The sequence below is a fragment of the Serinus canaria genome, chromosome 5, assembly GCF_022539315.1.
Source record: "Serinus canaria isolate serCan28SL12 chromosome 5, serCan2020, whole genome shotgun sequence".
NCBI classification, from domain to species: domain Eukaryota; kingdom Metazoa; phylum Chordata; class Aves; order Passeriformes; family Fringillidae; genus Serinus; species Serinus canaria.
The window spans coordinates 60,343,445-60,371,089 of NC_066319.1; the positions used below are offsets into that span (position 1 = coordinate 60,343,445).

General features: G+C 47.7%; 2 protein-coding genes across 4 annotated transcripts in view; both read left to right on the forward strand.

The window, feature by feature from the left end:
• MAP4K5 (mitogen-activated protein kinase kinase kinase kinase 5) overlaps positions 1 to 13,314 on the forward strand; it is a 63,996-nt gene extending 50,682 nt beyond the window's left edge. Inside the window, exons 23-33 of the mRNA XM_030240073.2 lie at positions 632 to 692; positions 1,674 to 1,676; positions 1,767 to 1,881; positions 2,007 to 2,065; positions 3,426 to 3,529; positions 4,864 to 5,041; positions 6,821 to 6,889; positions 7,287 to 7,379; positions 7,940 to 8,010; positions 8,720 to 8,775; positions 10,226 to 13,314. Of these exons, the coding sequence (XP_030095933.1) occupies positions 632 to 692; positions 1,674 to 1,676; positions 1,767 to 1,881; positions 2,007 to 2,065; positions 3,426 to 3,529; positions 4,864 to 5,041; positions 6,821 to 6,889; positions 7,287 to 7,379; positions 7,940 to 8,010; positions 8,720 to 8,775; positions 10,226 to 10,313 (897 nt within the window). The 3' untranslated portion in view covers positions 10,314 to 13,314. The remainder of the gene's footprint in view (positions 1 to 631; positions 693 to 1,673; positions 1,677 to 1,766; positions 1,882 to 2,006; positions 2,066 to 3,425; positions 3,530 to 4,863; positions 5,042 to 6,820; positions 6,890 to 7,286; positions 7,380 to 7,939; positions 8,011 to 8,719; positions 8,776 to 10,225) is intronic.
• Positions 13,315 to 14,697: 1,383 nt separating this feature from the next.
• On the forward strand, positions 14,698 to 26,937 carry CDKL1 (cyclin dependent kinase like 1). Of its 3 annotated transcripts, none has more exons than XM_050975503.1 (9): positions 14,698 to 14,901; positions 17,239 to 17,360; positions 19,174 to 19,246; positions 21,120 to 21,210; positions 21,911 to 22,111; positions 23,617 to 23,699; positions 24,072 to 24,128; positions 24,650 to 24,805; positions 25,618 to 26,937. In XM_050975503.1, the coding sequence occupies exons 1-9, from the start codon at positions 14,734 to 14,736 to the stop codon at positions 25,723 to 25,725; spliced, it is 1,059 nt and encodes a 352-aa protein (XP_050831460.1). In that variant the 5' UTR covers positions 14,698 to 14,733; the 3' UTR covers positions 25,726 to 26,937. The 3 variants fall into 3 exon arrangements, with proteins under 3 accessions (XP_050831460.1, XP_050831461.1, XP_050831462.1); XM_050975504.1 differs by having other exon boundaries at positions 23,617 to 23,672; XM_050975505.1 differs by lacking the exon at positions 21,911 to 22,111.
• Positions 26,938 to 27,645: the final 708 nt, after the last annotated feature.

The following is a 27,645-nucleotide window of genomic DNA, read 5'->3' on the forward strand; positions in this document are numbered from 1 at the left end:
GTTCCCATATTTCCTTGTATCCATTTGCTGATTTCTCCCCTCCAAATGCACATTCTGAGGTGTTTCTCCAACTTTTCATTCTGGTTGCATCTTCCAGAGTGCTTCCCTTGTGTCCAGGGTTAACATCTCCCAGTGCCAGGAGGAAATGTTTTATTCCATTTGTAGTTTTCCAGTGGAAACACTGAATAACCCAAAGCTATTCTATTAAACATAAAATTGCTGGGAGATGCTCAGGGTTTGTGTCCAACCAGTTGGATCTTTTATTTCTACTTTCTCTTACACCTCTTTTCTTATTTTGCACGTGGGAGTGGCACATGGGACTAAGTGCCCTAGAATCATGGAATGTTTGGGATGGAAGGGACTTAAATCCCAGCCAGTTCCACCCTTGCCATGGCAGGGACACCTCCCACTGTCCCAGGCTGCTCCAAGCCTGGCCTTGGGCACTCATTCCAATCTTCCATGGTCTGTCTGTGCAGGGCTAAGAATCCAAACTTGGGAATAAACAGAAAAATGGGATTTTCTCCAGTGTGGATCCCTGCAGGAATGGTGGTGGAAGTGGAACAAGCAGAGAAAATCCCAGTTTAAAATTCCTGGAGGTTTCTATTCATGGAATTTTATTCTTTTTTTCCAGTTATTCCCTCGAAAGTGCACCTGGCTGTACGTTATCAACAACACCCTCATGTCCCTGTCAGGTGAGTGTCAGTGCAGGGGAAATGATGGCAGCTGTAAATAAAGAGGAACATTTAAATCATGATTGATGCAAAGTACGGGGTCAGTCTGGAGAGGAGAAGGCTCCAGGGGGAGCTCAGAGCCCCTGGCAGGGCCTGAGGGGCTCCAGGAGAGCTGGAGAGGGACTGGGGACAAGGGATGGAGGGACAGGAGCCAGGGAATGGCTCCCAGTGCCAGAGGGCAGGGATGGATGGGAGATTGGGAACTGGGAATTCCTGGCTGGGCTGGAATTGCCAGAGCAGCTGGGGCTGCCCCTGGATCCCTGGCAGTGCCCAAGGCCAGGCTGGACACTGGGACACCCTGGGACAGTGGGAGGTGTCCCTGCCATGGCAGGGGTGGCACTGGGTGGGATTTAAGGTCCCTTCCAGCCCAACCCACTCTGGGATTCTGTGGTTCTAAAAGAAAACCTGTGTCCCTCTGAAGCAGAACAAGGTGGCTTTCAGGTACTGCTGATCCAGCAGTTCCTGATTCCTGGGCTGTCACTTGTCCTGGAATAGAACATTCCAGACAGGAATGAGGCACTGCCATGGAGGCTGATGGTGGGACTGTGCCTTTAAACATGCAGGATTTATGGAACACTTGCCTTGGTTTATAGAGAAGAAAAGATATTAAATATTTTAAAATATAATTTACAATATAAATATATTATTTATAATAATTTATATTCTAAATTATAATATAATGTAATATTAAAATATATTTTAATTTATAAAACAAATATTCATATACTATCTATTATTATAACTATATATAATTATATGCTATACATTATTTATTTATTTACTATAATTTATTGTGGTTTTGTAATTACAGCCTTTAAAAAATGTTTGCATGAAACTAACTTTAATGAAATGAGCTCTGATCTTCTCTATATTCATTATTATTTTTATCTTGATTTATTTTTCTTCATATCTGGACTTGACCTACCTGACACCTGTTTGCAGAAGGTAATTTTTCCATATTTGCATTTTCCAGAATATTGTAATTCTGTGCTGGAGCAGTGGCTGAGATGTCAACTGTGCTTTTCTCTCTTGCAGGGAAAACATTCCAGCTCTACTCCCATAATTTAATAGCATTGTTTGAACAAGCCAAAAAAACAGGATTAGCTGCTCATATTCAAACCCACAGATTTCCTGACAAAATATTACCAAGGTACAAACCTTTTATTTACACACAATAAGTGAAAATAGCCATCAGTTGTGTTGGTGCTGTTGAGTTGGTGTGTGTAGGGCCCCATCACCTGTTATTGATGCATTTTTTGGTGATTTTTATTCCAGGAAATTTGCTTTAACAACCAAAATCCCTGACACAAAAGGATGCCACAAATGCTGCATAGGTGAGCAGGCCAATCCAGCTTTGCCATTTGCTCCCCTGGACATGGCATGTCTGAAACTCATTTCTTTCTAATAAACTTCCCAGTTCTTTGTTCAGAGGAAAGGCTGAGGGAATTGGGGTGGTTCAGCCTGGAGGTGTTCCAGGATTACCTAATTGGGGCATTTCAGTGCCTGATGGAGCTACAGGAAAAACAGAGAGAAACTCTGGGCAAGGGAGGGAGTGCCAGGCCAGGGGGGATTCCCACTGCCAGAGGGCAGGGAGAGATTTTGGGATTTGGGAATTAAATCCTTCCCAGAGCCCTGGAACACCCACAAACAGCATTTCTGCTTTGTCACCTTGGCTCAAGGTGTGACCCAAGTCCAACCCTTAGTGAGGAAAACTTGAATATTTTCCACCAGGAGAGGATCAGTAGGAATAAAAATTCTGGCAGCCTGGGGAGGGCAGAGCCATAAGTGCAGTTTGAAGGGCACAGAAAGAGTTAAAGCTTGGGAAGTTGTGGATTTGTCCTTTCCTTTCCCTGGTGCTGTGTGAAATGAGAATCCTGGAATTATCAAGGCTGGAAAAGCCCTCTGAGATCATCCATCCATTCCCCCAGCCCAGCACTAACCCACATCCCCAAGTGCCACATCTGCAGATTGTGCCTTTCCACCCCTAAAATATAAATACAATTATTGTAAATACAATTATTAAGTATAAATTATTATTATTATTAATTATTATTAAATTATTATTAAGTACAATTATTAAATATTAATAAGATAATGCATATTATATTTTGAAATGTAGAAATTTAAATATTATAAATATTGCTATCAATATAAAGCTGCATGCTTGGAGATCCTGTTCAGCTCATCTAAAGTGCCCACAACAGCCCCATTTACAAATAATTCCTGAAATCAGGCTGCTCCTGTGTCCAGCTGAGCTTAAACCCAGCCCCAAACCCTGGCTTTGTATTTCATGAGGGTCAGAGCCCCCCAGGAGTTTCCCACCTTCCCTGCCTGGGGATTTATTCCAGCCCCAGCCCCAGGGAGGGGCACTGCAGCTTTCCTCTGAACTGGCACTCCAGGAATGGACCTGGTTGTTAATTAAAGCTCTAATTGAACTTCTCTGGAATGTGGCACAGTGGTAATCACTGGGGCTGTTGGAATGGGAAGCCAGAAGGGAACAAGTGAGAAACTGATGGAACAAGATGGGCTTAAAGTCCCTTCCGAGCCTAATCCTGCCATGAGAGGATTTTATAATGCTGATCTTAACTCATGTGGAAAGAGAGCTGTAGGGTTGGGGTTTTGGGGTTTTTCCAAGCATGAATTGAACTTGCAGAGCTTTAAAGTGACTGTTTCCTGGTTTTTTATTCTGTGCAGTACGAAATCCCTACACAGGCCACAAGTACCTGTGTGGTGCACTGCAGTCTGGAATTGTGCTGCTCCAGTGGTATGAGCCAATGCAGAAATTCATGTTAATCAAGGTAAGCATTCCCTTCTGCTGCAGCTGCTGCAGCTGGTGAAAGAACCTTTGCAGAGTCTGGGCTGGAAAGTTCAGCCCGGTCTGGTGCCATTTGTGGGTTGTGAGCACTTGAAATTCTGGCTGGAGGCTTTTGACTCAGAAAATCTTGTGACTGAAGTAATTAAAGTAATAGAAAAGTGATTTCAGTGCTGGATCAAGCCCAGCACTGGCAGTCATACACCATGATCCACCTCTGCCCAGCTGCAAAAGCAGGGAAAATTCTCTATATTTATATATTCTCTATATTTATATCTATATTCTCTATACAATTTACAATTTATAAATATTCAGTAATACACAATAGTACAGTAATATACAATACACAATATATATACACAGTATATACAAAATTTCTACTCTGTATACAGAATAGAAATCTACCATTTATAAATATACAGTAATACCACTAATACAGTAATGTGCAATACACAACAATGCAGTAATATACAATAATATTTATAAATACAAATATTTATATATATAGATACTCTGTATATTTATAAATATACTCTGTATATTTAAATCTATAATAAAAAGATAATGTTGATATAATATGAATATAAATATATTTTCTAATTTATGAATTTTATTAAATATAAATAAATGTATTTATTACATATAGATACATATTAAAATATAATATATAATAGATTCTATTTTGTATATTACTAATATAGTATAATAGAGTATATATGATATAATTAATATAGTGTAATGTAATATAGTATGATGTAATATAATATTATATATATCGCAAATAAAAGATAATATATAGAAATTATACCTCAAATATATTTAATGAAATATATTTAATAAATTTATTTTATATTGTATTTATTATATACATTATACATTATATATAATGTATATGATATATAATAAATTTATTAAATGTATTCTATATTTTATTAATATAAATATAAGTACTATAAATATAATTATACTAATAATATATTATATTTTATATATATTTATTAGATATAAATTTATTTATAAATCTATATATTATGTATAATATATATTTATCTATAAAAATATTGTATAATTATATAATATTTATAATATTATATATAATTATATTATATATAATATGTAATTAATAAATTAAATAGCTTTTATTAAATAGATTTATAATGTATTTATTAATAGGAATAAAATTAATATAGATATAATAATAATTTTATAGACATAATAATATTTCTGTGAGCATGCAGTGTATATTTCGACTCTGGGCATGCAGTTGCAGAGTCCCTGCAAGGTGAGGGCAGGCCCAGAGCTGCAGTTTTGTTTTGGCAGCACTTTGACTTCCCGCTGCCCAGCCCTCTGCACGTGTTCGAGATGCTGGTGATCCCCGAGCAGGAGTACCCCATGGTGTGCGTGGCCATCTCGCGCGGCGCCCAGCCCGGCCAGGTGGTGCACTTCGAGACAATCAACCTCAACTCTGCCTCCTCCTGGTTCACTGAGATCGGGGCAGGTGAGCCCTGCCTCCCCCTCCAGCTGCTCTGCTGCTGGCAGTCTTGGCAGTTCCTTCCTGGAGGACTGGCAGCTTCTCTGCCTGGAGCACCTGGAAGCTGATCCACGTGGAGAGGGACTGGGGACAAGGGAGGGAGGGACAGGAGCCAGGGAATGGCTCCCAGTGCCAGAGGGCAGGGATGGGTGGGAGATTGGGAACTGGGAATTCCTGGCTGGGCTGGAATTGCCAGAGCAGCTGGGGCTGCCCCTGGATCCCAGAATGTCCAAGGCCAGGCTGGACACTGGGGCTGGAGCAGCCTGGGACAGTGGGAGGTGTCCCTGCCATGGCAGGGCTGGGATGGGATGAGATGGGATGGGATCCATGGGATGGGATGGGATCCATGGGATGGGATCCATGGGATGGGATCCATGGGATGGGATCTATGGGATGGGATGGGATGGGATGGGATCCATGGGATGGGATGGGATGGGATGGGATCCATGGGATGGGATCCATGGGATGGGATCCATGGGATGGGACGGGATGGGATCCATGGGATGGGATGGGATGGGATCCATGGGATGGGATCTATGGGATGGGATGGGATGGGATCCATGGGATGGGATGGGATGGGATGGGATCCATGGGATGGGATGGGATGGGATGGGATCCATGGGATGGGATGGGATGGGATCCATGGGATGGGATCCATGGGATGGGACGGGATGGGATGGGATGGGATGGGATGGGATGGGATGGGATCCATGGGATGGGATCTATGGGATGGGATGGGATGGGATCCATGGGATGGGATCCATGGGATGGGATGGGATCCATGGGATGGGACAGGATGGGACAGGACAGGACAGGACAGGACAGGACAGGACAGGATAGGATAGGATAGGATAGGATAGGATAGGATAGGATAGGATAGGATAGGATAGGATAGGATAGGATAGGATAGGATAGGATAGGATAGGATAGGATAGGATGAGATGAGATTTAAGTTAATTTCCAATCCCAAGTATTCTGTGATTCCCTGTTTTTTTTGTTGTGCTGACCTGCCCCACATCAGCACAAACTGTTCTTACAAAAAACCTTTTATTTTCTAAATTTCCTTAAGCATCAGTCACACCCTGCTGGTTGGGTTCTCCTTTGTTGTTCCATGCACTTTCCTGGGATCCTGCTCTTTGCCCTCCTTTCCTGCATAACAACTCCCAGAAATGGATTCTTGTCCTCCTCCAGCCCTTGGGGGAGGGTTGTTATCTTCAGCTGGCTCTTAAAAAGCAAAGATTTGGGTTATTTTTAAGACCTGGTTGATATTTTGCAGCTGCTTTTCTCCTTTGCCTTTGTTGGATGTCCATTTTTACCTTTAAATATTGCTTTTTAGCAGCTGTAGGAACAACTTCAGTAGTAAAAACTAGGGAAAAAAAATCTCTTAAACTAGTTTATTATCATCACAAAAATCTTTCCAGATGTGCATTTATGGGAAAAGAGTGGGGTTTTAGGATTAAAAGTCCTTTTGTTTTTTGTGGTGCCTCTCTATGGAGGAAGCTGTGCTGAACCATAGCATAAAATGTGTTTTATCCAGTAAAAGTTGTGTTTTCCTATTAAATACCTGCTTTGAACAGGGAGGTTCATGCTTTTCCCAGAACATTCTGGGATCTCACAGCCTCTAAAAATCAGAGTAAACAAAAAATTAAAAAATCAGAGTAACAAGAGCAGAGTGAAAAAAGCTTGGGGGGGAGCAGAGTCTCTTGGTGTGCTATAAAATATAAAATAATCTGATTTTTTCCCCAGGCAATCAGCAGTTGGATGCCATTCACGTGACACAGCTGGAGAGAGACACTGTCCTGGTCTGCCTGGACAGTGAGTAACACAAAATTCTCTTGGCTAACTCATCACACCTCGTGCAGATCTTGGGTTGAAAAAACCACGAGTTTGGTTTTTTTTTCCCTTCCTACATTATTAATTTGTGTTGTAATAGTTCCAAAAGGATAGATTGGATAAGTGGGATTTCATTCTGGCTTTTGTCATTCCACTTTCCCTCTTGGTGTGTGCCACACTCTGGCAGTGTAAATCCACCCCAAGTGTACAAAGTTTCCTGAATTTATTTGGAGAGAAAGATGCTCTTGGGTTCATTTTAGCAAATGCTGCAGGTGTTAAATTTGGGTATTTCTTTGTGCCTGAAAGATGAAATTTGTATTTCACACTTAAATCCTTTTCAGCAGTGGGTTTTAATGCTGATTTTTCTGTTTCTCTTGAGGATTTGTGAAAATAGTGAATTTACAAGGGAAATTGAAGTCAAGCAAGAAGTTGGCTTCTGAGCTGAGCTTTGATTTCTGCATTGAGTCAGTGGGTGAGTGATTTGCTGCTCTGGTGTCTCTCAGGGGTTTAAGAACTCACTGTTGAAAGTCTGACTGGTTTCTGGTCATTTCCATTGCAAAGAGAACAAAATTTGGGCAGGAAAAAGTGGTTTAGTAATACATAAATCTGGGCTAACCTTCTAAAAGTTAAGATTTTATTTCAAGTAATAGCACATCCATTTTTTAATAGAGTAATAATATTTGAATCAAATTCTCAAGCTGCTGTCTTTAAACTAGGACAGGAGTTTTTTTTAAAAACTTGAATTGTAGCTGTCAAACAAGAATTTCTGCTGTAATAAACTCTCAGAATCCCAGAATTAAATCACACAGAACTGGCAGCTGTGTGCTCTCTCCATCCCTGAATGGAAAACTCCCATTTTCCATCATTCATCTGTTTTGAAGTAACTGTAATAATTCAGGTGATGTGTCATTTCCAGCAGCCCAGGGTGCTTTGCTTGGCACTGTTTGGTTTTACACTTCCTGAGGGGTTCTCCAGAGGCACTGGGAGCACAGGGCTGCAGGGGATGGGCTGTGATGTGTCCCTGCTTTGCAGTGTGCCTTCAGGACAGCGTGCTGGCCTTCTGGAAACATGGCATGCAGGGCAAGAGCTTCAAGTCAGATGAAGTAAGTGATCTCCAGTTTAATTCCAGTCTAATTCCTCCTGTTCCTGATTTACCACTGGATCTTCTGGCTTCTGTCTCTGATGCCGTGTGAGGGCTGCCCTAGAGCAGAGGCTGGATGGAGTCCCAGAATAAAGCAGGGATTGATTCCAAGGATCTCCTCCATGGATCCACCTTGGGCAGCACCAGAGCCCAGCCAGGGCTGCACCCAAGATGACCCAAAATGGCCCCAAAATGCCCGGCCGGGCACGGGGTCTCTCCCTGGGATCAGCTCTGCTCCATTCCCACCTTGCAGTTCATTGTCCCAGCCCAGCTTTAGCCCAGGCACTCCCACCCTGCTTGTTTTTCTCTCTCCAGCCCACGGGGTTTGTGCTCCTGGCCTGGGATTGGGATCATTTGTCCTTGGTGCCCAGCTGGAGCAGGAATTGTTTTGTCTCCCTGCTCTGTGCACAGAGCTCACCATCCCATAATATGAACCCAGACCCACACACTGAAGCAGCACAGAATGTGAAAAACAGAAAAGCCAAACCTGAGGCATCATCTCTGCTTCCCAAGTGAGAATGCTCACATTCCACAATGCTTAACAGCAGTTTATCCATTTCAGTCCTGTACTTTCCATTAAATTGCATTTGAATGTTTCCTTTCTTCCAACTCAGACCAATAAATTTCCTTGTGCTGCTGAAATGGATCTGAATATCTGCATTTTTCTGCAGGTGACCCAGGAGATATCTGATGAAACCAGGGTTTTCCGCCTGCTGGGCTCAGACAGGTAATCCCCCTGCAGAAACAGAAACCTTTTGTTTTATTTAAACCAGCTTTTCTAGTTCCCAGCTGGGCCTGGCTTCCAGCCCAGCCCAGCTCTGTCTGTGGGCACTAAGTGTCAGGGAGAGAGGAGAGATGCTCTGGGCTTGCAGGGTGCCCAGTGCACTTCTGGAAAAGCCTGCTCCTGGTTTTGGATTGTCCTGGTGAGCTGGAAATTACCCTGGCAGCAGCCAGTTAGAAACAGCCTTGGCTGGTTGGAAATAGCAAACTCAGGTTTTAGTACCAGTGATCCAAATCCACACATTTTCCATAAGATCAGCTGATCCCTTCCAGCTGCACAGGTGGGGAGAGGTGCAGCTGTGCCCAGGTTTGCAGCCTGAGCAGAAGCTGCCCTGGGCTCCAGGTTGGACACGTTCCCTTGGATTCTCAGCCAGCCAGGGGGAGAAATGTAGGAATAGACAGGAGAAATGTAGGAATAGACAGGAGAAATGTAGGAATAGACAGGAGAAATGTAGGAATAGACAGGGATGAGTCCAGCAACCACTTCAGCCACAGAATCTCAGGCTGGTTTGGGTTGGAAGAGACCTAAAGCTCTTCTTCTTCACCTTCCACTAGCCCAGGTGGCTCAGAGCCTTGAACACCTCCTGCTCTCAAATCCCTGATCCTCTGCTCCCTTATCTGGCCTTGGAACTGCCAAACCCTTTGGTTTGTATTTTCCATCTCTGTACAAATGGAGTAGGAGGTTTCCTGCTGTTCAGTGAGATGTGGAATCACCTCTTTACCTTGGATCACTCCAGAACTGCTTGGGTGCAGAGGTGAGGATCAGGTCCAGAGGCTGTTCAGAGACTTAATTTGGAAACTCCTTGAGGAAAGCAAAAAGCAGAGACAAGTTTAATCCTAAAACCAACAGGACCTGGTGCAGAGAAATGCTCGGGATTTGGGAAGGAGAGGGGAACTCAGAGGCCCAACCACAGCAGCTGATGGTCAAAGTGCAGTGGTCAGTGTGCCAAGACAGGGGGAGAATCATTTTCCAGAGTGGCCCACAGGAACATGGTCCAGCAGGACAAAGGCAGAGATGGGGTTCAGTGATCCCTGTGAACCCACGAGGTGATAAATATTTAGGAGGGAGGAGAATTATTGAGGTTGCTTATCAGAAGATGTAGGAGGGATAAACATTTGGGCTGCAGATGATGGGATCATGGAATTACAGAATAGATTGGGTTGGAAGGGACATTTCAAATCATTCAGTTCCAACCCTTCCACTGTACTTTGCCCTTGAGTGTTTTTATCAGAAGTGATGCTGGAAAATGAGGGAACTGGTTAAAGCATTAAACACCCAAGATATCTGGGAGAACTTCTATCCCCAGTCTGTAGAAACCCCTGAGTTTCCTCCTCAGGAGTTACACCAGGAGCTGTTTTTTCCCCTAACTGTGGGTCCTGTTTGTGTTTGGTTGCAGAGTGGTTGTGCTGGAGAGCAGGCCCACAGAAAACCCCACAGCTCACAGCAACCTCTACATCCTGGCTGGACATGAGAACAGCTACTGAGCAACACCCAGCCCAGGCAGCAGAGGGAACTGGGACCCAGGAGCACCAGGAAACCAGGACTTGGCTGCTCCTTGTCTGACCCCCGAGCTATGCTGGGCTTTGGGGTGGGAATCAATCCATTTTTGCAGCTGGGAACAGCTGGTTCTGTCTCTTGCCACTGTGTGGTTGGTTATGTCGAGTTTGCTTAATAAAAGCTGAGATAAAGAGCCCTTTACTCGTTAGTTCTAGGGAAACAGAGCCTTGAAACGTGTTCTGCAGTAAAGGTGCCATAAACTGTTAAATATTTCCCTTCCCTTGGGTTTTCCTTTTATTCTGTAGATACAGATCTAGTGCTGGCTGTTGCCCTGTTTTATACTGAGTCTTATTCTTAATAAAACAAAGATTTGTGTAGGAAGTGAAAGTATCTGCAAAGCTTTTTGGTTTTAAATCTGCCATTGGGTATGGCTTTGTATAATAGACTATTTAATCCTTATTTATTAATCTGCTGCTAGGATGGGGTAATGTCTAACTTTTAGCAAAGGAAGGTTGCAGAGCAGCTTACTTTTTTTTTTTTTTACAATTGTATAAAGATTTGATTATTCTTTTTCCTTGTAGGGATGTAGTGCATTACTGAGGGGTGTGTTACCGTGTTGGGTGATCATGTAAAAAAAAAAAATGCAGTTTTGTACAACAAAGTATTTTGTACTGATTTTTCTGCCTGCAGAATTGCCATAAAAGGGATTTTCTTACTTCCTAGACGTAGGGTGTGTGTACACAAAGTAGAATATTGATAGCAGACTTGTTGCTCCTGGGTGGCTGTGTACAATATCCACGTGGGTGTGCGTGTGCATGTGTGTGAAGTTGCCTGGCAGTGTGTATTTTTTATATATATATTTATACATATATATATAAAAATGTACAAAACATATATGCTTTATTTTCATAAATTAGGGATAAGCCTTGTGACATGAAGTGGAAATTGTAGCAGGTCATCATCCTTAATGAATGAAAGTATCATGTATCCAACTGCCCACGACGTGTGGTTTATTTATGCTGTTGCAGAGGGGAGCCTGGAGCCCCAGCTGAGCCTGAGCAGCATTCCAGCTGCTGAGCTTTGGGGATGGCTGCTGCCCCAGCTGTGAGTATAAATAAACATGATAAGAACCATATTCTGTATCCAAGCTTTGATCACTCTTTGGTCACCTGCCTTTGTTTTTCCTTTCTCTTTTCTCCATTGAAGAGTCGCATCGGTTCCTTTTGTCTTCCTCATTAATTAAAATTCTTGAGGTACCATTAAACATAGACTGACTCCAGGAGAGCATCTGGTTTTACTACCTCACATTACCCTGCTGGCTTTGATGTGAACACTCCTCGGGCAGGTGCAGAATTCCAGTGCTCAGAAACATTGGAATTGAAGGGGTTTTTAATTAAATGCCTGTTCAGCTCCTGAGATCTGCTGCCTAGGAAGGAGAGGCTGGAATTCCCAGGTCATTTGAGCAGAGCAGGAAAGGTGTGTGAGAGCTGGGAGTGCTTTGGTGCTGCATTGGCATCGGGCTCCCTGATCCATAATTTAGCAGGGAGGGAATTGTCTGGGCCCACGTGACGGCTCAGGGACATCTCCTTACTCAGGACAGCTGCAAGTGGGGAAGGTCCAGAGGGGAAAACAGCCCTGCACACATTCAGCATTTTAGCCACTGTCATTCAAAACTAATTCTTGCTGACTTGACATCCAAATCAAGTCAAGCTTTTCAGTTCTGACACTGTGTCAAAGCCTAATAAGTAGTAAGTGTACAGGTGAAATTTATAAATCACTCCACAGAGCATGAAAAACGTGCTTTAGGGGTGGTCAGCTGGAATTGGCTCAGCAGCATTAAAAGCAGGACATGTGATTTTTTGTCTTCTAAAAGAGTTCTGTAGTATTGAAATTACTTCTCCACAGATAACAGTGACTGGTGATTAACCTGAAATGGTGCCTCTCCTGGTCTTTAAAACAAAAATTAAGGTGAAGTGAAGCACCAGGTGTAGATACTGTAGAGCAAACACTTTTTAATTTACCTCATTCACTACAGAAGGTAATTTCAGCTTCATCTTTGAAAACACTTAAAGGAGATCTCTAAACCTGTAAATAAAATTTGAATATTTATGGGGAATAACTGGAGTAAATAACTCTTAGGTCATGACACTGTCATGCAGAAATAACAAGCAGAAAGTATTTTTCTTTGACACGAATTGCTGATGTTTTGCTGGATCCTAAAGAATAAACTTAGGAAAGTCCTTCTTTAATCAAACCTTTTTTAGCTGTTGAAGCATTTCTAATGGCATGTTGTGAAATGCTTAGTGCTGGTTTCATAGACAGTGGCATTTTTTGGCATGATCTGCAAGACGCTGTTTCCCAGTGTAAAACCTCACTTTTGTTCCATACCACAGAGCAGATTTGTGTGTTCAGCCATCTTCAGTGACTCTGAGCAGTATAATTTGTGTTTGACTGTTTAATTTGGTCTGGTATTGTCTGTACCTTTGTTTTTGTGGAATTTAAAGCAGGCTTGAGAGAGCCTAACAGGGGGAGCTCGGGGGTGATGAAGCAAAAGCTTGCTCAGCCCCTCCTTCCTCACTCAACATTGATCAGAATTTTAATTATTGGATGCACGAGGTCATGAACCCAACGTGAAAGCCTTAAAACAGGCTCCCAGAGCTCTTGGAAGTACAAACAGCATAGGAGGAGCAGTCTGTGGATTAATCTCTTTGGATTTCCTGACCAAATTCCTTGCAAGTGAAAAACACAGCTGGAATTGTGCTGACATCTCTTGTAAAGAAGAAAGGTACAACGCATCAGGGGAGCCACGGTGTCTCTGGATGGAAAGGACCAGACTGGGAGACTCTGAAATGTGCTTTTTTTACCTTGTTTAGTCCTTAGGTGTAACTGAGACTCATAACTGCACTTGTTCAGTTTGTGTAACCAGGCTTTGTTCCACGGGAATTTCTGTTGCAGTTCAGTCTATGCCAAATAAACTGCTTTATTTGATCTGTGCCATGGTGGTGACTCGCTGGGAACAATCCCTTGGTCAGAGGGCTCTGGGGAGGATCCAGCCACTCCAGGTTTTGTGGCTGCTGTGGGAAGGGCCTGGCGCCGCTGCTCCCCGTCCTGCAGACTGCAGGGAGCCAGCAGCAGCTCCTGGGGACAGCACAGGAGGGAGAAATCTCAGCAGCAGGGACAATTTATTCCCACAGGGACACATTATTCACCTGGGAGCACCGAGGAACCACTCAGAAGTTGTTTGGCTGGAAAAGCAGAGGCTGGCTGCCTTGGAGCAGGGGCTGGTGGGCTTCAAAGGGCTGCTCAGAGTAGGGAAACACACAGCTCAGGATCTAGAGCAGTTTACACCTTGTCCTCACACTTTGGCTGTTTGCTCCAGGCGCTTCAGGTGCTGTACCTGTATCCCGGATCTTCAGAGATCTGCTGAGGTACAGGAAAAAGGAGGCTGAAAAAAAAAGGCAATGAATGTGGCTTTGGACAACACAGGTGCCAGTTACTGGCAGTTATATTTATAAATAAATATACAGCAGTATTCTTCCTCTGCAGGAGATGGTTGTCTCTGAGGGGTCAGTCTTGGCAGCTGGAATGTGAGGACTGCACATCCCTGGTGAATGTGGCTTGGGAAGAAAAATAAGTAGTGGATCTTTGTTCTGAGTTTGGAAGCACCTCAGGAAAGCATTGGGGAGGGAGGAGGCATGAGATGGAGCGGGGCGCCCACGCATATTCAGATCTGATATTGAAAGCAATTACCACCACAAAAGGCCACCTTGGTGAGGGGATGAGGAGAGGGATGAGGATCCAGGGAACCAGCTGGGTGCACCAAGAAAGAGAACAGGATGGTCAGGGCTGGAAATCTCGACCGAAGGAAGGGTCTGGCTGCTGGCCGGAGCCCATTCAGTGGCAGAGACCCGAGACGCTGGAACCGTGCAGTGGGAGGATGTTCCAGGGAAACCTCCAGGTGCCAGAGGGAACTGCGGGCGCTGCCCGAGCCTGGCAGACCCTGTGGGAGGATAGTTCCCTTTCCAACCCTGCAGGAAAAGGAGTCAAACCTAGCGATCCTCCGGAAAGGCAGACAGGGCAAACACAACGCGATCATGGCAGGGTGGTTGGAGCTGGGTGGTCTTTAAGGTCCCTTCCCACCCGGTCCATGAGTGGCTCTGTGCCTCCATGGACACGGCGCTGCGGGGCACGAAGCCCGGGGGGATCGTGAGGCGCGGAGTAAGCGTGTGGCACCGACAGCGGCCAGGGAGATCCCCGCTCTCCCTCCTTCCCCCCGGGACCCCCCCGGCCCTGACGGTGTCCCCGGGGCGGTTCCTGGGGCCGTGCCCGCCGGGGAGACTCCCCCGCCCGGGGCCCGCCCCGGCTCCGCGCTGAGGCGGCGGCGGAGCGCGGCGGGGCCGCCCGGCCATGGAGCGCTACGAGAAGCTGGGCAAAGTCGGGGAGGGCTCCTACGGCGTCGTCTTCAAGTGCCGCAACAAGGACACGGGGCAGATTGTGGCCATCAAGAAGTTCCAGGAGTCCGAGGAGGACCCGGTGATTCGGAAGATCGCCCTGAGGGAGATCCGCATGCTCAAGGTGGGCGGGCGCGGCGGGACGGACCCCGCTGGGCTGTGCCCGCCATGGCGAGCCCAGGCGGGGAGCGGCGAGCCCTGAGGGCGCTGCCGGGGTCGGTCGTGAGGGGTCAGGGTGTGAGGACATCCGTGAAGGGACATCGTGAGGCTACAAGGTGTGAGGACAGCGAGGAGAGGACAGAGCGTCTTGAGGGGACGGGGCGTCGTGAGGAGACGGGGTGTGAGGGCAGCCATGAAGAGACGGGGCGTGGGGGCATGAGTGAGGTGAGGGGGGAAGCAGAGAGACGGGTGTGAAGGAGCTCCGTGAAGTGCCCAGGTCAGTGCGTTCCTCTGGGCGAAAGCCAGTGCCAGGGAATGCCGGGTGATGCTGGCCAGCCCAGGCAGGAGCAGGTGGGAGCCGAGGCACGGCCATGAGCAGCCGCCAGGTGCCGGTGGCTTTGCAGAGCAGCATCAGCGCGGTCACGGTGTGCCCTGCGCGGAGGGACTGAGCCAGGCTCTGTCCCACATGGAGCCAGCGATGTCCTGGCCGGTGTGGGCACAGCTCTGCCCTTGGAGTGTGTCACAGACCCCTCTGCGTCCGGGAGATTCCCCAGAACAGTTGGAGCCAATATAAAACACATGGGCAAAAAATGAGGCTAGACAGCGTGAGGAGGGGAATAGCCAGGGGACACAGCTCTCGCTGCTCCACAATTGATAAATCTGCCCCAGCTCCTCCTTCAAACGCCCTTTCTGAGCCCCTGGATGTGCAGGATCCAGCTGTGGATTGAATGCAAGGGGCTCTGTAGGGTCGGGTATTCCACATGGAAGTGGCAGCAGAACCAGCACCAGTGAGCTTTGTCTTTGCTGATCCTTTCCTGACCTCTCTGTGAGAACTCATCCTCACACAGAAATTTGTTACTCCTTCAGAAATGGGTTACTCCTTCAGCCTCTGGCTTTATTTTCCCCATGAAATTAAAGCACAGGAGCATCTGCTGTGGGTCACACCCCACCCAGGTCTATCCAGCATGCAGAAATGAGGAGAGACCCGGGAGAAAGGAGGAGAGGATCGGGTAAGGTTTCCTTTCCCACTCCCGGTTTCTGGGCAAGGATTCTGCAGCAGAGGCTGTGCCTGTTGCTTCATCCATCTGCAGATTTTTGGGACTCTGTCCCATCTCTTTGGAACTCGTGTGTTCATTTGGTCTCCATAGTGTCCTGAGGCTTTAGGAATGTGTTGTGTGAAAAAAAATATTTCCTTTTCTTTGTTACAAACTTGCTGCTGGGTGATGGCACACAGTAACCTCAGCTTTGTGTTCCAAGAAATGGGAAGTGTCCCTTTAGCGCTTTTTCCAGTGATTTGCACACCTGCTATCCTAGGAAAGCAATCATCTAGGAAAAAGCATAATTATTTTCAGGTAACATTTTGGAAGAAGCAGCCAAAGTTTTTCTCCCATCCAAAGTAAACACAGGACACAAAGCTATATTATTTCAGTGAATAATGCAAGATTTACATTAAGATTTAAGATATTAAACAATTGAAAAGGAAAATAATCATGGCAGAAGTCCCTTGTAAAGCAGCTGGGAGCTGCATCATCCTTAAGGATCCAAAGCCACCACAGCCAGGCTCAGCAGGATCTGTGTTGGGGCACTGTTGACTTTAACAAGTGCAGACCTGCTTGACCCTTTCAGCTTTTTCTCTGTAAATAGTGACAGTTTGTTTGTTTGTTTGTTGAGGCACTTCCTTGCTTAGGCAACTCCTGTTTGTCAGAGATGGAGTGAGATCAGTAGAAAATTATGGGCCTGATAAATCATTTTTCTGCCCAGTGAACACCTTGCAGACCAAGGGATTTTTGTGGCCAGGGGCCAAGGGACGTGGAATGGGAGTTTGCAGACTCTTGAAACCATAGAATCCCAGGATGGTTTGGGTGTGAAGGGATTCCAAAGCTCATCCCATTCCACCCCCTGCCATGGCAGGGACACCTTCCACCATCCCAGACTGCTCCAAGCCCTGTCCAGCCTGGTCTGGGACACTGCCAGGGATGCAGGGGCAGCCCCAGCTGCTCTGGGCACTTGTGCCATGGCCTGCCCACCCTCCCAGCCAAGAATCCCTTCCCAATATCCAGGGTCAGTGGGGATACTGGGGCTTCCCAGTGCCAGAGGACAGGGCTAGATGGAGCACTGGGCAGAGCTTGTTGCCCACCCATGGAGGTCAGCTCCCAAAATAAGTACACAGAGGCTGAGCTGTAGCTAAGCTGTGCTTGTAGAAAGGGTTCACCTTAAGGAATTGTGACCCTGCAGAACAGATCTGTCCCCCACACCTTCACCCTGTGCAGTCCCTGACCAGCCCACCTCCTGTGTGTTGCAGCAACTCAAGCACCCCAACCTGGTGAAGCTGCTGGAGGTGTTCAGGAGGAAGCGGCGGCTGCACCTGGTGTTCGAGTACTGCGAGCACACCGTGCTGCAGGAGCTGGACAGGCACCCCCGCGGGTGAGTGCACAGGGGCGGGGTGTCCGTGCTGCTGCCCTGTGGCTTTTCAGAGCAATGTCATTAATCACAGGAGAGGTTTCTCAGCCCAGTGCCCGGCACTGTCTCTGTTGCTGTGGTTTGGCACAGGAGCGGCGTGGGAGCCGCGTTCTCGCTCAGCCTCGCTCCCCGCGGAGACGGGAGCGCCGAGCCGAGCGTTTGGGTGGGCTCTGGCTGCCGGGGGAGCAGCGACCTGGGGCTGGGGAGCAGCTGCTCCTTCCACTGCTCCCATCCTTGTGGGCACTGGGCACCCAAACGCAGAACCAGGGACTTGGAGCATCATTTAGGCTGGAAAAGCCTTCTGAGACCATCGAGTCCAACTGTTAGTGCAGCACTGCCGTGTTCACCACTAAACCGTTGTCCCCACGTACCACATCTACACTTCTGAACACTCTGAGTGAGGAGTAATTCCCAAGAGCTGAGCCTGCCCCTCTCTGCAAAACTCCTCTAATAACAGGTGCTTGCACCAAGTGTGAGCCCCACACAGGGTTTGTTCTGTCCACACCTTGTAAACGCCACTCCCTCTGTCCCTAATTATCCAGGCGCCTTGGTGCTGGGGAAATGCTAAAGCAGAAGTCCAGAAATCGTTTCACAGGCCTGGGGCTGTGAATTCGCCTGCAGCACGGGGGGTTGAGTAAACAAGAGCTTTGTTATTTACTCCCTTTCTCCAGGAGAAAGGAGCATGCTGACAGCATGTGACAAAGCTGACAGCTTTGTGAGCTGCCCAGCAGCTGCCACCCCACTTTGAACCTGTTCCCTGGAATCTGAAGAGGGGGTGGAAAACTTTCCTGAAGGAAATGCCTCCCATTTGCTGCCTGTTGATCAGAACAACTTCAGTGTGAAGGAACATGTAACAGCTGGCTGCATGCTTTGCTTTTCAGCTTTGCTAGGGCAGATGGTCAAGTCTTTTGTGGTCAGGTTAAGATGGGTGGGAATGGGCTGATTCCAGCCCATTTGACAAACTCCATCCCCTTTTCAAGCTCTCACAGCAGCACTCCCATCATTCTGGGATGTTTCTGGAAGGAATCTACTCACAGTGTCAGCAGTTTGTCACTGACCCACTGACAGCCAAGTGTGAAAGAGTAACTCAGGCTTACATTGTTTGGGTTTAGTTTGGGGTATTTTTTTTCTTTATTGTGAATCAGAAGCTTTTTAGCACTAAACACGTGAAATAAAATCGTGTTTGAGTTGCAAAATGTCAAGATTGTCACTCCTGCCTCTCCTGGGGTTCTTGAAGATCTTTACAGACAGCCAAGGAAGTTCAAGAACTGTTGCCCAGTAACAGAAAGAAAGGAGAGGGGGCTGGGAAGTGTTTGCTGGCTGTGGGAGGGAAGGAGGGGGATCCAAACCAAAGCAGAGCTTTATACTCTGGTCTCAGCACCCTTCCCTGGCCCATTTTTCACCTCTCCACTCTGGACAAGCAGTGCCATGGCAGCATTCCCTGTATCTGTACCATGGATACTCCAGCAGCTCCAGCCCTGAGAGGTGCTGAGGCAGAAACTCCTGCTGGCATTTCAGGACTGCCAGGAATTGTGGGACAGGGTCTGAGATGGACTCACACACTTTGCTGTGTGGTCACAGTGGCAGCCCTTGCTGGCTGTGACACTGGTCCCAGACATAAATCCTCTGCTCTTGCTGCACTGGCTGGCTTTGGAAAGGTTTCCTGACTTCCCTGATGGTTTTGCTCAGAGATCCCTGTACAATGTCAGCACTCATTTCCCCTGAAATAGTGAATTCATTATTAATGGCCAAAATAAAACTGTGGCTTTCCCAACAGGGTGCCAGAGTATCTGGTGAAGAGCATAACCTGGCAGACCCTGCAGGCTGTGAACTTCTGCCATAAACACAATGTGAGTCCCCTGAGCTGCACCAATGATTGCTGGAACGTGGCCTTGGAGGAGAGAGGGGGGTTCTGTTGGCATTTCCTGATTCCAGAGCTTTCATGGGATGGAGTCAGGTGGAATCTCCTGTTTTGAACAGGAAACACATCTGAAATATTGGTGTGTACCCACACCAGCTGCCTTCACTGTCACCCAGGCCCCTTGGCTTGGCTGTCGGGGAGTGATTTGCTCTGATGACCTCAGACAATCCTCCAGGAGGAGTGGGAGTGATCCTCGTGTGATTCCCTGGGCCCTGCACTACTGCTGCCCTTCAGGAACCTGCCCTGCCAGCTCATCAGCTGGATTTCACAGAAAGTCCACTTGACTGGCAGGGGATTGAATCATGGCACCAGTGAAGTGAAAAGATTTCAAAACTTAGACACAGTTAACACTTTTTACTCCCTCCTCTGCTCTCTGGAGGGAGACACAAGGTGTGTGTGTGTCAGATACATCAGTGGGAACATTTTAAGAAGCAGGGAAGGAGAAGGAGCCTTTTGGAGAAATTTCTTAGCCAAACTTAGCTCTAATTGCCTTTATTGTTGTTCATCTGCCAACATTTGAGATTTAAGAGTGGGGCAGGAGATGGCCCTGGAGTGGGTGTTTTGTCTTTGCTGAGAGAATTACATCCAGTTGAGCCACAGGAACTTGGCCACAGGTCTCTCCTGCTTCCAAGATTTGTTGGTTTGTGTCTTTTTTTCTGTTCCCCTGCTCAGTGTGGAAGATTTAGTGGAGTTTGAGAGCAGAGGGAACAATGAGATGCTGCAGCCTGAGCTGCTGCAGATCCCAGGTAATGAGGTTTTATGCAGCTGCCCTTTTTGGAGCTCCATGACAATGGTTTAATAAGCAGCATTTCAGTCCTCAGGAGGAGACACAATAATTTACCACCAGCTTGGCAAGGAAAGTCCAAGGGGTTTGCTCTGAGGTGATGATGGGAGAGGGAAAACGTGAGTGAGACCCCAGTGAGTTGAGTAGAACAAAAGAAATAAAGGTTTTGTTAGTTTGATCAGCAGAAATTCTTTGCCAAGCCCAAATTTGGTTGTTGTGAAGGACAAGGTCGCCTCCAAAGAATCACAGAATTGCTGATGTTGGAAGGGGGCTCTGGAGATCTTCTCATCTAACCTTTCCAATCAAGCTGCCTCAGCTAGAACAGGCTGTTCAGAAACTTTTCCAGTCAGGATTTCAGTATCTCCAAGGCTGGAGTCTTCACAGACTCTCTGGACAATCTGTTTGGGTGTCAGGCCATGCCCTCAGTAAAAAAAAGATAAAATAAATTGGTTAGCTTTAAATGGGATTTCCTGAGTGTTCACTTTGTGCCCATGGTCTGTCCTTTCAGTGCACCACCAAGAACAGCCTGGCTCAGTCTCCTTTACCCCTTCCCATCAGGTATTTAATGCTCACTGAACAGTTTCACCTGGAGCCTTCTCTTGGTGGTCCCAGCTCCCTCCTCCTCTCCTTGGGTGTCAGACACCCCAGCCCTGTCCATTTCAGTGGCCCTTCACTGGAGTCACATCTTCCCTCTCTGGAGGGTCCCAAGCTGGACACAGCTCTGGATGTGAGCTCAGCAGAGCTCGTGCTGAGCTCTGTCAGCAAAACCTTTCAGCAGGAGCTTCCCAGGGGGTTCAGGGAGCTGCCTCCATCTTGTGCAGGGGATGCAGAGCTGGCAGCTGAAGCTGGGAGCCTGCACAGTGCCTCTCCCCAAGGGTGGGCTGTGGACAGGTCATTGTCCTGCTGCTCAGAAATCCTTCCAGCAGGAAGAACTGCCTGCCACAGTGTACAAGGGAGTGTAGCTGAATTTATCTGAGGGTCAAATACTTCTAAACCTTGCTGCTTTTTCTTCTTCCAGTGCATCCACCGGGACGTGAAGCCAGAGAACATCCTGATAACGAAGCACTCGGTCATCAAACTCTGTGATTTTGGATTTGCTCGAATCCTGAGTGAGTGTGAATTTACCTGCACTCTTCATGTACAGGGAGTGTGGCATGAGCCATTCCAACCCTCACCTGTCTGGGTCTGACATAGTGCAAATCCTCCTGGATGGTAGCTGTGTGTTTTCCCAGGGAAGCTCTGCTGAAGGCTGGGTAGAGATTCCTAGACCGTTCAGGGAGGGAGCCCGACACGGCGGTGACATCTGTAAACAAACGGAGCTCCCCGCTGGGCCGCTGGGGGTGCTGGCACGGTGGGATGGAAGTCGGCCTTGGGCATTCGGAGCTGCCCAGCCGTTGTTTGTGCAGGGCTGGAGACACAGCTGGAGCTCCCTGGCAGGAAAAGCCCCTCTGGCTGCTTCTGCAAACAATGGCTTCACATTTTCCGTTGTAAATAAACCCCCTAATCTGGGTTTTTTTAGCTCCTCTTCAGACAAATCACATGGGTTCTGAGAACTGCCCACTGGCTGCTGCAGGGCCCTGCTGTGGAGCTGTGTTGATTTCCATTTGGAGGAAAACACTGTCTTGATTTGTACCAGATCCTGAGCGTTTCCAAAGTCGGTTTGTGCTGGTGGCCAGTGACTCACCCTGCCCCTGCAGTTCTGTCCTGCCCAGGAGGTGCCCCAAAATATAACAAGTGAAGATGGCTCCTGTGCGTGGCTCTGATCCCGCGTTCCTGTGTTCGTGTCTCTCTGCCCTGACCCCGAGCCAGCTGGTCCCAGTGACTACTACACCGACTACGTGGCCACCAGGTGGTACCGCTCCCCGGAGCTGCTGGTGGGGGACACCCAGTACGGCCCCCCCGTGGACGTGTGGGCCATCGGCTGCGTGTTCGCCGAGCTGCTCTCGGGGCTGCCCCTGTGGCCGGGCAAGTCAGACGTGGACCAGCTGTACCTCATCCGCAGAACCCTGGGTGAGCGTCCCGGCACCCACAGCCCTGGGTGGAGCTTGCCCGGGAGGGATGCCCTCTGCGGTGGGAATGGGGAGTAGCCAGGGGGAATTTACCCAGCAGATCTCTCCTTTTAGAAGGTGCTTCTTTATTTGAGGGGTTCCTTTCCCTAAGAAGGAGCTGGGTGTTCTGTGTACATGTGCTAACAGGCTCACAGTGAGCCAGGATGAGAATTGGGATCACTGCCTGCAGACTGCCTGGAACCGTCCCTCCACTGTCCTTACCCTCTGGGGAGCTGGGGCTGGTGCAGGGCAGATTAGGAAAGATGTGGGATGTGTTTGGTGACCACTGGATGCCCCTCCTGGTCCCTGCTGGGGTGGGGGAGCACAGCAACTTCAGCTGTCTCCACACAGACGAAAACATGAGGTGTCTGTATCAGAAAGGGCCAGGAATGTTTTGCATAAAGGTTTACAAGATCCAGGTGTTTGTTTCAGGGTTTGGTACCAAACACAGTGGTCTGTGAACAGCTGGATTGAATTCATCCCAGCTTTGGAGGTCTCAGAAGTGTTGTCAGTGCCTGGGGAGTGTGAACATCACAGCTTGGCTGTTCCACTTGTTTCTTGGTTTTCATCAATGAATTTAGGAGCCACTCAGAATTTGTTTGTTAAATAAAAGAGTCATTATCCCCCATAACACTTAAACTAATCCAGTCCCATTGATTCTTTTCAGTCTTGGTGTGTAAAATCTGATTTCTTGGGTGACCACAAACAACCCCCACTTTTCCCTGAAATTTACTGGAATGAACAGAGTTGTAATTTTAACTGAGCAGTTTATAAAACTACAAAGGTTTTATAATGGCTTTAAACAGATAAGCTCCTTAGCTAGAAAAATAGTTCATCACTGATTCTTCATCCTCCAGAATTCAGTAATGCCAGTGTTAGGCAATTATAATTTATTTTTAATGGCAGGGTTTCAGCCAGAGGAGATTCCCATTGCTTGTTGGATCCAGGTGCTGGAGTGAGGCAGTGTTCACAGAGCAGAGCTCCTTGACTGAAGCTGTGCCATTGTGGGGTTGGCATTCACTGGCTCCTTTGCTATGGATTTGATTTTAACATTTTCCTCACTCTGGGATGCTCTGAGCTTCAAAAATGCTGCCTTGGGGAAAAGCTACAGCAGGTTCAGGTGGGGCTGTGCTCCAGCTCTGTCCTGTACAGCACCCTCAGGAGTGTCCAAAGGGAATTTCACCCAAAAGAGTTAAATTCTCCTGAAGCTGGAACACTTGTGGCCCTGCCTTCCCTTCAGCACAGTCTCACAGGTGTGGGATCACTGATGGCCCAAATGGACACTAATTGTCACAAAGGACATTTCCTTGGCTCACCTGGTGATACTCCACCTCCTCAGGTGCTGTCTTGGGTGGCATCAGCCTTGTTAGAGGATACAACCACATTCAATGTAGGCACTGTAAAATTAAGCAAATTATAAATCCAAATTACTCCATTTTTTTTTCTTTTTTAAATTCTTGGTCGAAGGGGATCTCATTCCCAGGCACCAGCAAGTGTTCAGCACCAACCAGTTCTTCAGTGGGGTAAGAATTCCAGACCCAGAGATCATGGTAAGAGCTGCCTCCAGCTGCACTTCCCTCCCTTCCCTCCCTTCCCTGTCCTTTGCTGTCCAGTGTTTTTTCCCTATCCAAAAGTTTTGTCCTCTACTTTGCCAGTGTGCACCAGATTATTTGGAGGTGGATGAACCTCTCATGGCACTTTAACTTACAATCTGTGTAAAAGCAGTCAAAAATCTTTAAACTCTACTGCTTTTCCCTATTTCTGCTGGCACATCCTCAGAGCTGCCAGGCCTCTGAGAACATGGAGTGATGGAGGCATTTTTTGAGGAGCAGGTCATGTTCCTATGGAAAGCTGGGTCTTGGTACCTGGTGAATGAAAAGTTTGCTAATATGAGTGCATTTACTGTTTTTTTTTCCCTGCAGGAACCACTGGAAGTGAAATTCCCCAATATTTCATACTCTGCCCTGGCTCTCATGAAGGTGAGGAAACTCCAGCTTGTGGAGGAGCCCAGCACTGGGATAAACAAATCATCTGGTGTGAGAGTCTGGGACTGAGTTACCAGAGATTCACTGAGAAATACACCTGGTTTGCTGCCCCATGTGACTGCAGCTGTTCCTTGAGGCACAATTCCTACTGCAGTTGTGGATTCTCCATCCCTGGAAGTGCCCAAGGCCAGGCTGGACAGGGCTCAGAGCAGCCTGGGATGGAGGAAGGTGTCCCTGCCCAGGACAGGGGGTTGGAACAAGATGATCTTTAAAGTCCCTTCCAACCCAAACCATCCCATGATTAATTCTTGTAATTGTTGGATTATTAGCTGCTCCTCAGGCTCCATGCTGACTTTGAACAGCCACTCTTAGAATGCATGAAAAAGTTACTAACACGTGTACCTGTGGGAATGAAGTATTCCCAAATGTGGGAATACTCATGGGCTGTGGGGAGCAGCTGGAATCGTGCAGGGCTGTGTAAGGAGTGTTTTGTGTGATCCTCCCTCTTTTGCAAGGGCTGCCTTCGGATGGACCCTGCAGAGAGGCAGAGCTGTGAGCAGCTCCTGCAGCACCCCTATTTTGACAGCTTCAGGGAGCCAGCAGAGCTGGGCAAAGAGCACAAGAAGAGCACTCAGAAACCAGCCAGGCTGACTCGGAAGCACGTGCCAGGGGTAAGCTTCCATGGTATTTATTATTCCCCGAGGAGGGGCTGCTCTCTTGTTGGCTCCCAGGGTGGGCTGTGCTGGCAGGTGAGGGTGTTGGGCTGCTCTTGGCTCTGTCCTGAGGAGAAAACACCCCCCTGGCTAAAGAGTAACTTGTACAAAGTGGATTTTGCACTGCGGCTCCGTGGGGCACTGGGGATAAACAGGTTCATCCAGGAATGTGCATTCCTGACAAAGAGCAGCAGGAGGGCTGGACAAACTGCACCCTCTCACTGGCTGCTTTAATTTTCAGGACTCAGGTGCTTTTTAATCCTGAATTATGGAGATGGAATAAACACCACTTGTGTTTGTGACAGTTCCACACATTACCCCAAACACTGGGTGTTTCTGCAGCTCGAGCTGCCAAGCAAATGTCTCCCTGCTGCTCTGGCTTTTCCAGACTCCATCCCAAGTCCCCAAATCCAGCCTCACAATGTAACTCATTCCACAGTGCTTTATTCCTGGGAGCCACATTCCCCATGGCAGCTCTAAGGCTGAGCTGGGAACAGGCAGGGAAGTTGGAGGTGAGGGATGGAGAACTGCTACAGGGTGTCAATGCTGGGTCACACTGATTGGCCTCTTCCATTTCTATGACCTGGGATATTTTTTTTGCCTAATGGAATTCTTTAATAAGTCCAGTCATAAAACCTCAGAATCTGAGCTTGGAAAGTACAGGATTACAGTAGGAATAGTTTTATAGCTCATATTCCATGTGAAAATTCATTCCATGTGTGCTTTATTCCCATTCCAAACAAATACACATGGTGTAACTTTTCCTTTAGTTACAGCACCTGCCTCAGCTGACCTGCAGCAAAGTTCTCCCAGCTTTGGATAGCAAGAAGAACTGCTGCAAGACAAGGAAATCCAAGTACCACTTCCCAAACATCTGACCAGGTGGCCGATCAAAACTCAGTTGTTTGAAGTCATCCAGAATTTATAAATGGAGGAAACACAGTGGAAAACTAAATTACTAAAAGTTCTGGCACGTGCAGAGTGATCTGTCCTCTACTCTGGGTCACTGATGGAGAGGAAGGTGTTGCTCTGAAGCAACATCACTGCAACACCCTGTGCTCAACAATGTGTGACAGCTCTGCAACTCTTTGCCCATCTGTAGAGAGTTCCATGAATACTCAGTGCCCCCTGCCCTCTTGTGCACAGTGACCAAAGCCTAACCCTCAGTTTTGGCAGCACACCTTTTTCAAACTGCCTCCTAGAAAGCCTCTCTCCATGGTATGGAGAAGAGCACTCTGGAACAGTTGAGGATTCCCTAGGAGAAGAAAACACACCTGTGCCCATGCCAGTGATGCAGAAAGAGCTCCAAGCTCATCTTAGTGTTCTGTGTACAAAGGCAAATGCATTCTGCTTCCATTCCTGATTGCCTCCTGGGTCAGGGTTACCCCAACCCAGTGCTTACAGTATGAAATTTAAAGCTCTGGCCTATCTGTCCCTGCATTTCAGACTTGACAGGAGAGCTCCACCTTGCCAAATACACGAGTCCCTCGTGCTTTAGGCTGGGCCCAGTCCCTGCTCTGTGAGGAGCTGTGCCTGTGCTGCTGAAGGGCTGAAGCTGTGTTGGTGCAGCCCAGGCTGGGAGGGGCTGCCTGGCTGCTCCAGGGAGGCTCAGCTCCAGAGGTGCACCAGGCTCACTCCTGCCCTTCCAGAGCTCAAAGGTCTCCAAGTGCTGCTGGGGGCTTCAGAGGCTCCACAGGCACCAGGAGAACAGAGCAAAAACATCCCTGCTGTTTTTTTAGTCTTTCCAGAGCTCCTCCTGCAAGTTTCATCCTTGAATTCTGCTTCTGACAAGAGTGAGGGTACTTGCTTGTAGTTACAGAAATTATTTTATCAAAACTAATCATGAATGTAATTTATAACATTGGCCAGACACAGGCAGGAATTCTACCTGTTTGTAGAATCTCAGAATATAATATTGTGATGATTTTGAATAAAAGAAATGTAGCTTCTTTTTCCAATTTACGGGAGGTATTTTGCTATATAAAACTTCACTACTGGGTAAGAACATCCTCTTTTTACTGACACTTACAGCAAAAATGTTTTGCCAGTACGTTTTGTGTTCCACAGCAGTAAAAGCCCTTTCAGTGGGAGAGATGCCACGTCCTGTGTGTGCCTGTCGGCCTTCTGTTTCCTTACACATGGAAAACCCTCTCTGAGCCAGCACTGTGCCTCTGACTGCTTGGAGTCGCTGCCTGCTGCCCTTCCCTAGCCTAGACCCAGGGATTTGAGTGAAAATGCTGAGCTCTCCCTGAGGATGAGCCACTCCCGCTGTGCTGGCACCGGTGAGGCTCCACCTCCAATCCTGGGGCACTTCTGAGTCTCTCCCAAGAAAGGCATCGAGGGGCTGGGGCGTGTCCAGGGAAGGGCACGGAGCTGGGAAGGGCTGGAGGATTCCTGAGGGAGCTGGGAAGGGGCTGGAGAATTCCTGAGGGAGCTGGGAAGGGTCTCAGCCTGGAGCAGAGGAGGCTCAGGGGGCCCTTGTGGCTCTGCCCAGCTCCTGCCAGGAGGGGACAGCCGGGGGGGTCGGGCTGTGCTCCAGGGAACAGGGACAGGAGCAGAGGGAACGGCCTCAAGTTGCACCACAAAGCTTCGTGTTTGATATTGGGGAAAATTCCTTCCTGGAAAGGTTTGTCCAGCCTGGCCCAGCTGCTCAGGGCAGTGCTGGACTCACCATTCCTGGAGGAATTGAAAAGCTGCCTGGATGTGGCACTTGGGGACACGGCGCAGTGGTGGCCTTGGTAGTGCTGGGGGAACACTTGGACTCCCATGATCTCTGAGGACTTTTCCAACCTCAGCAA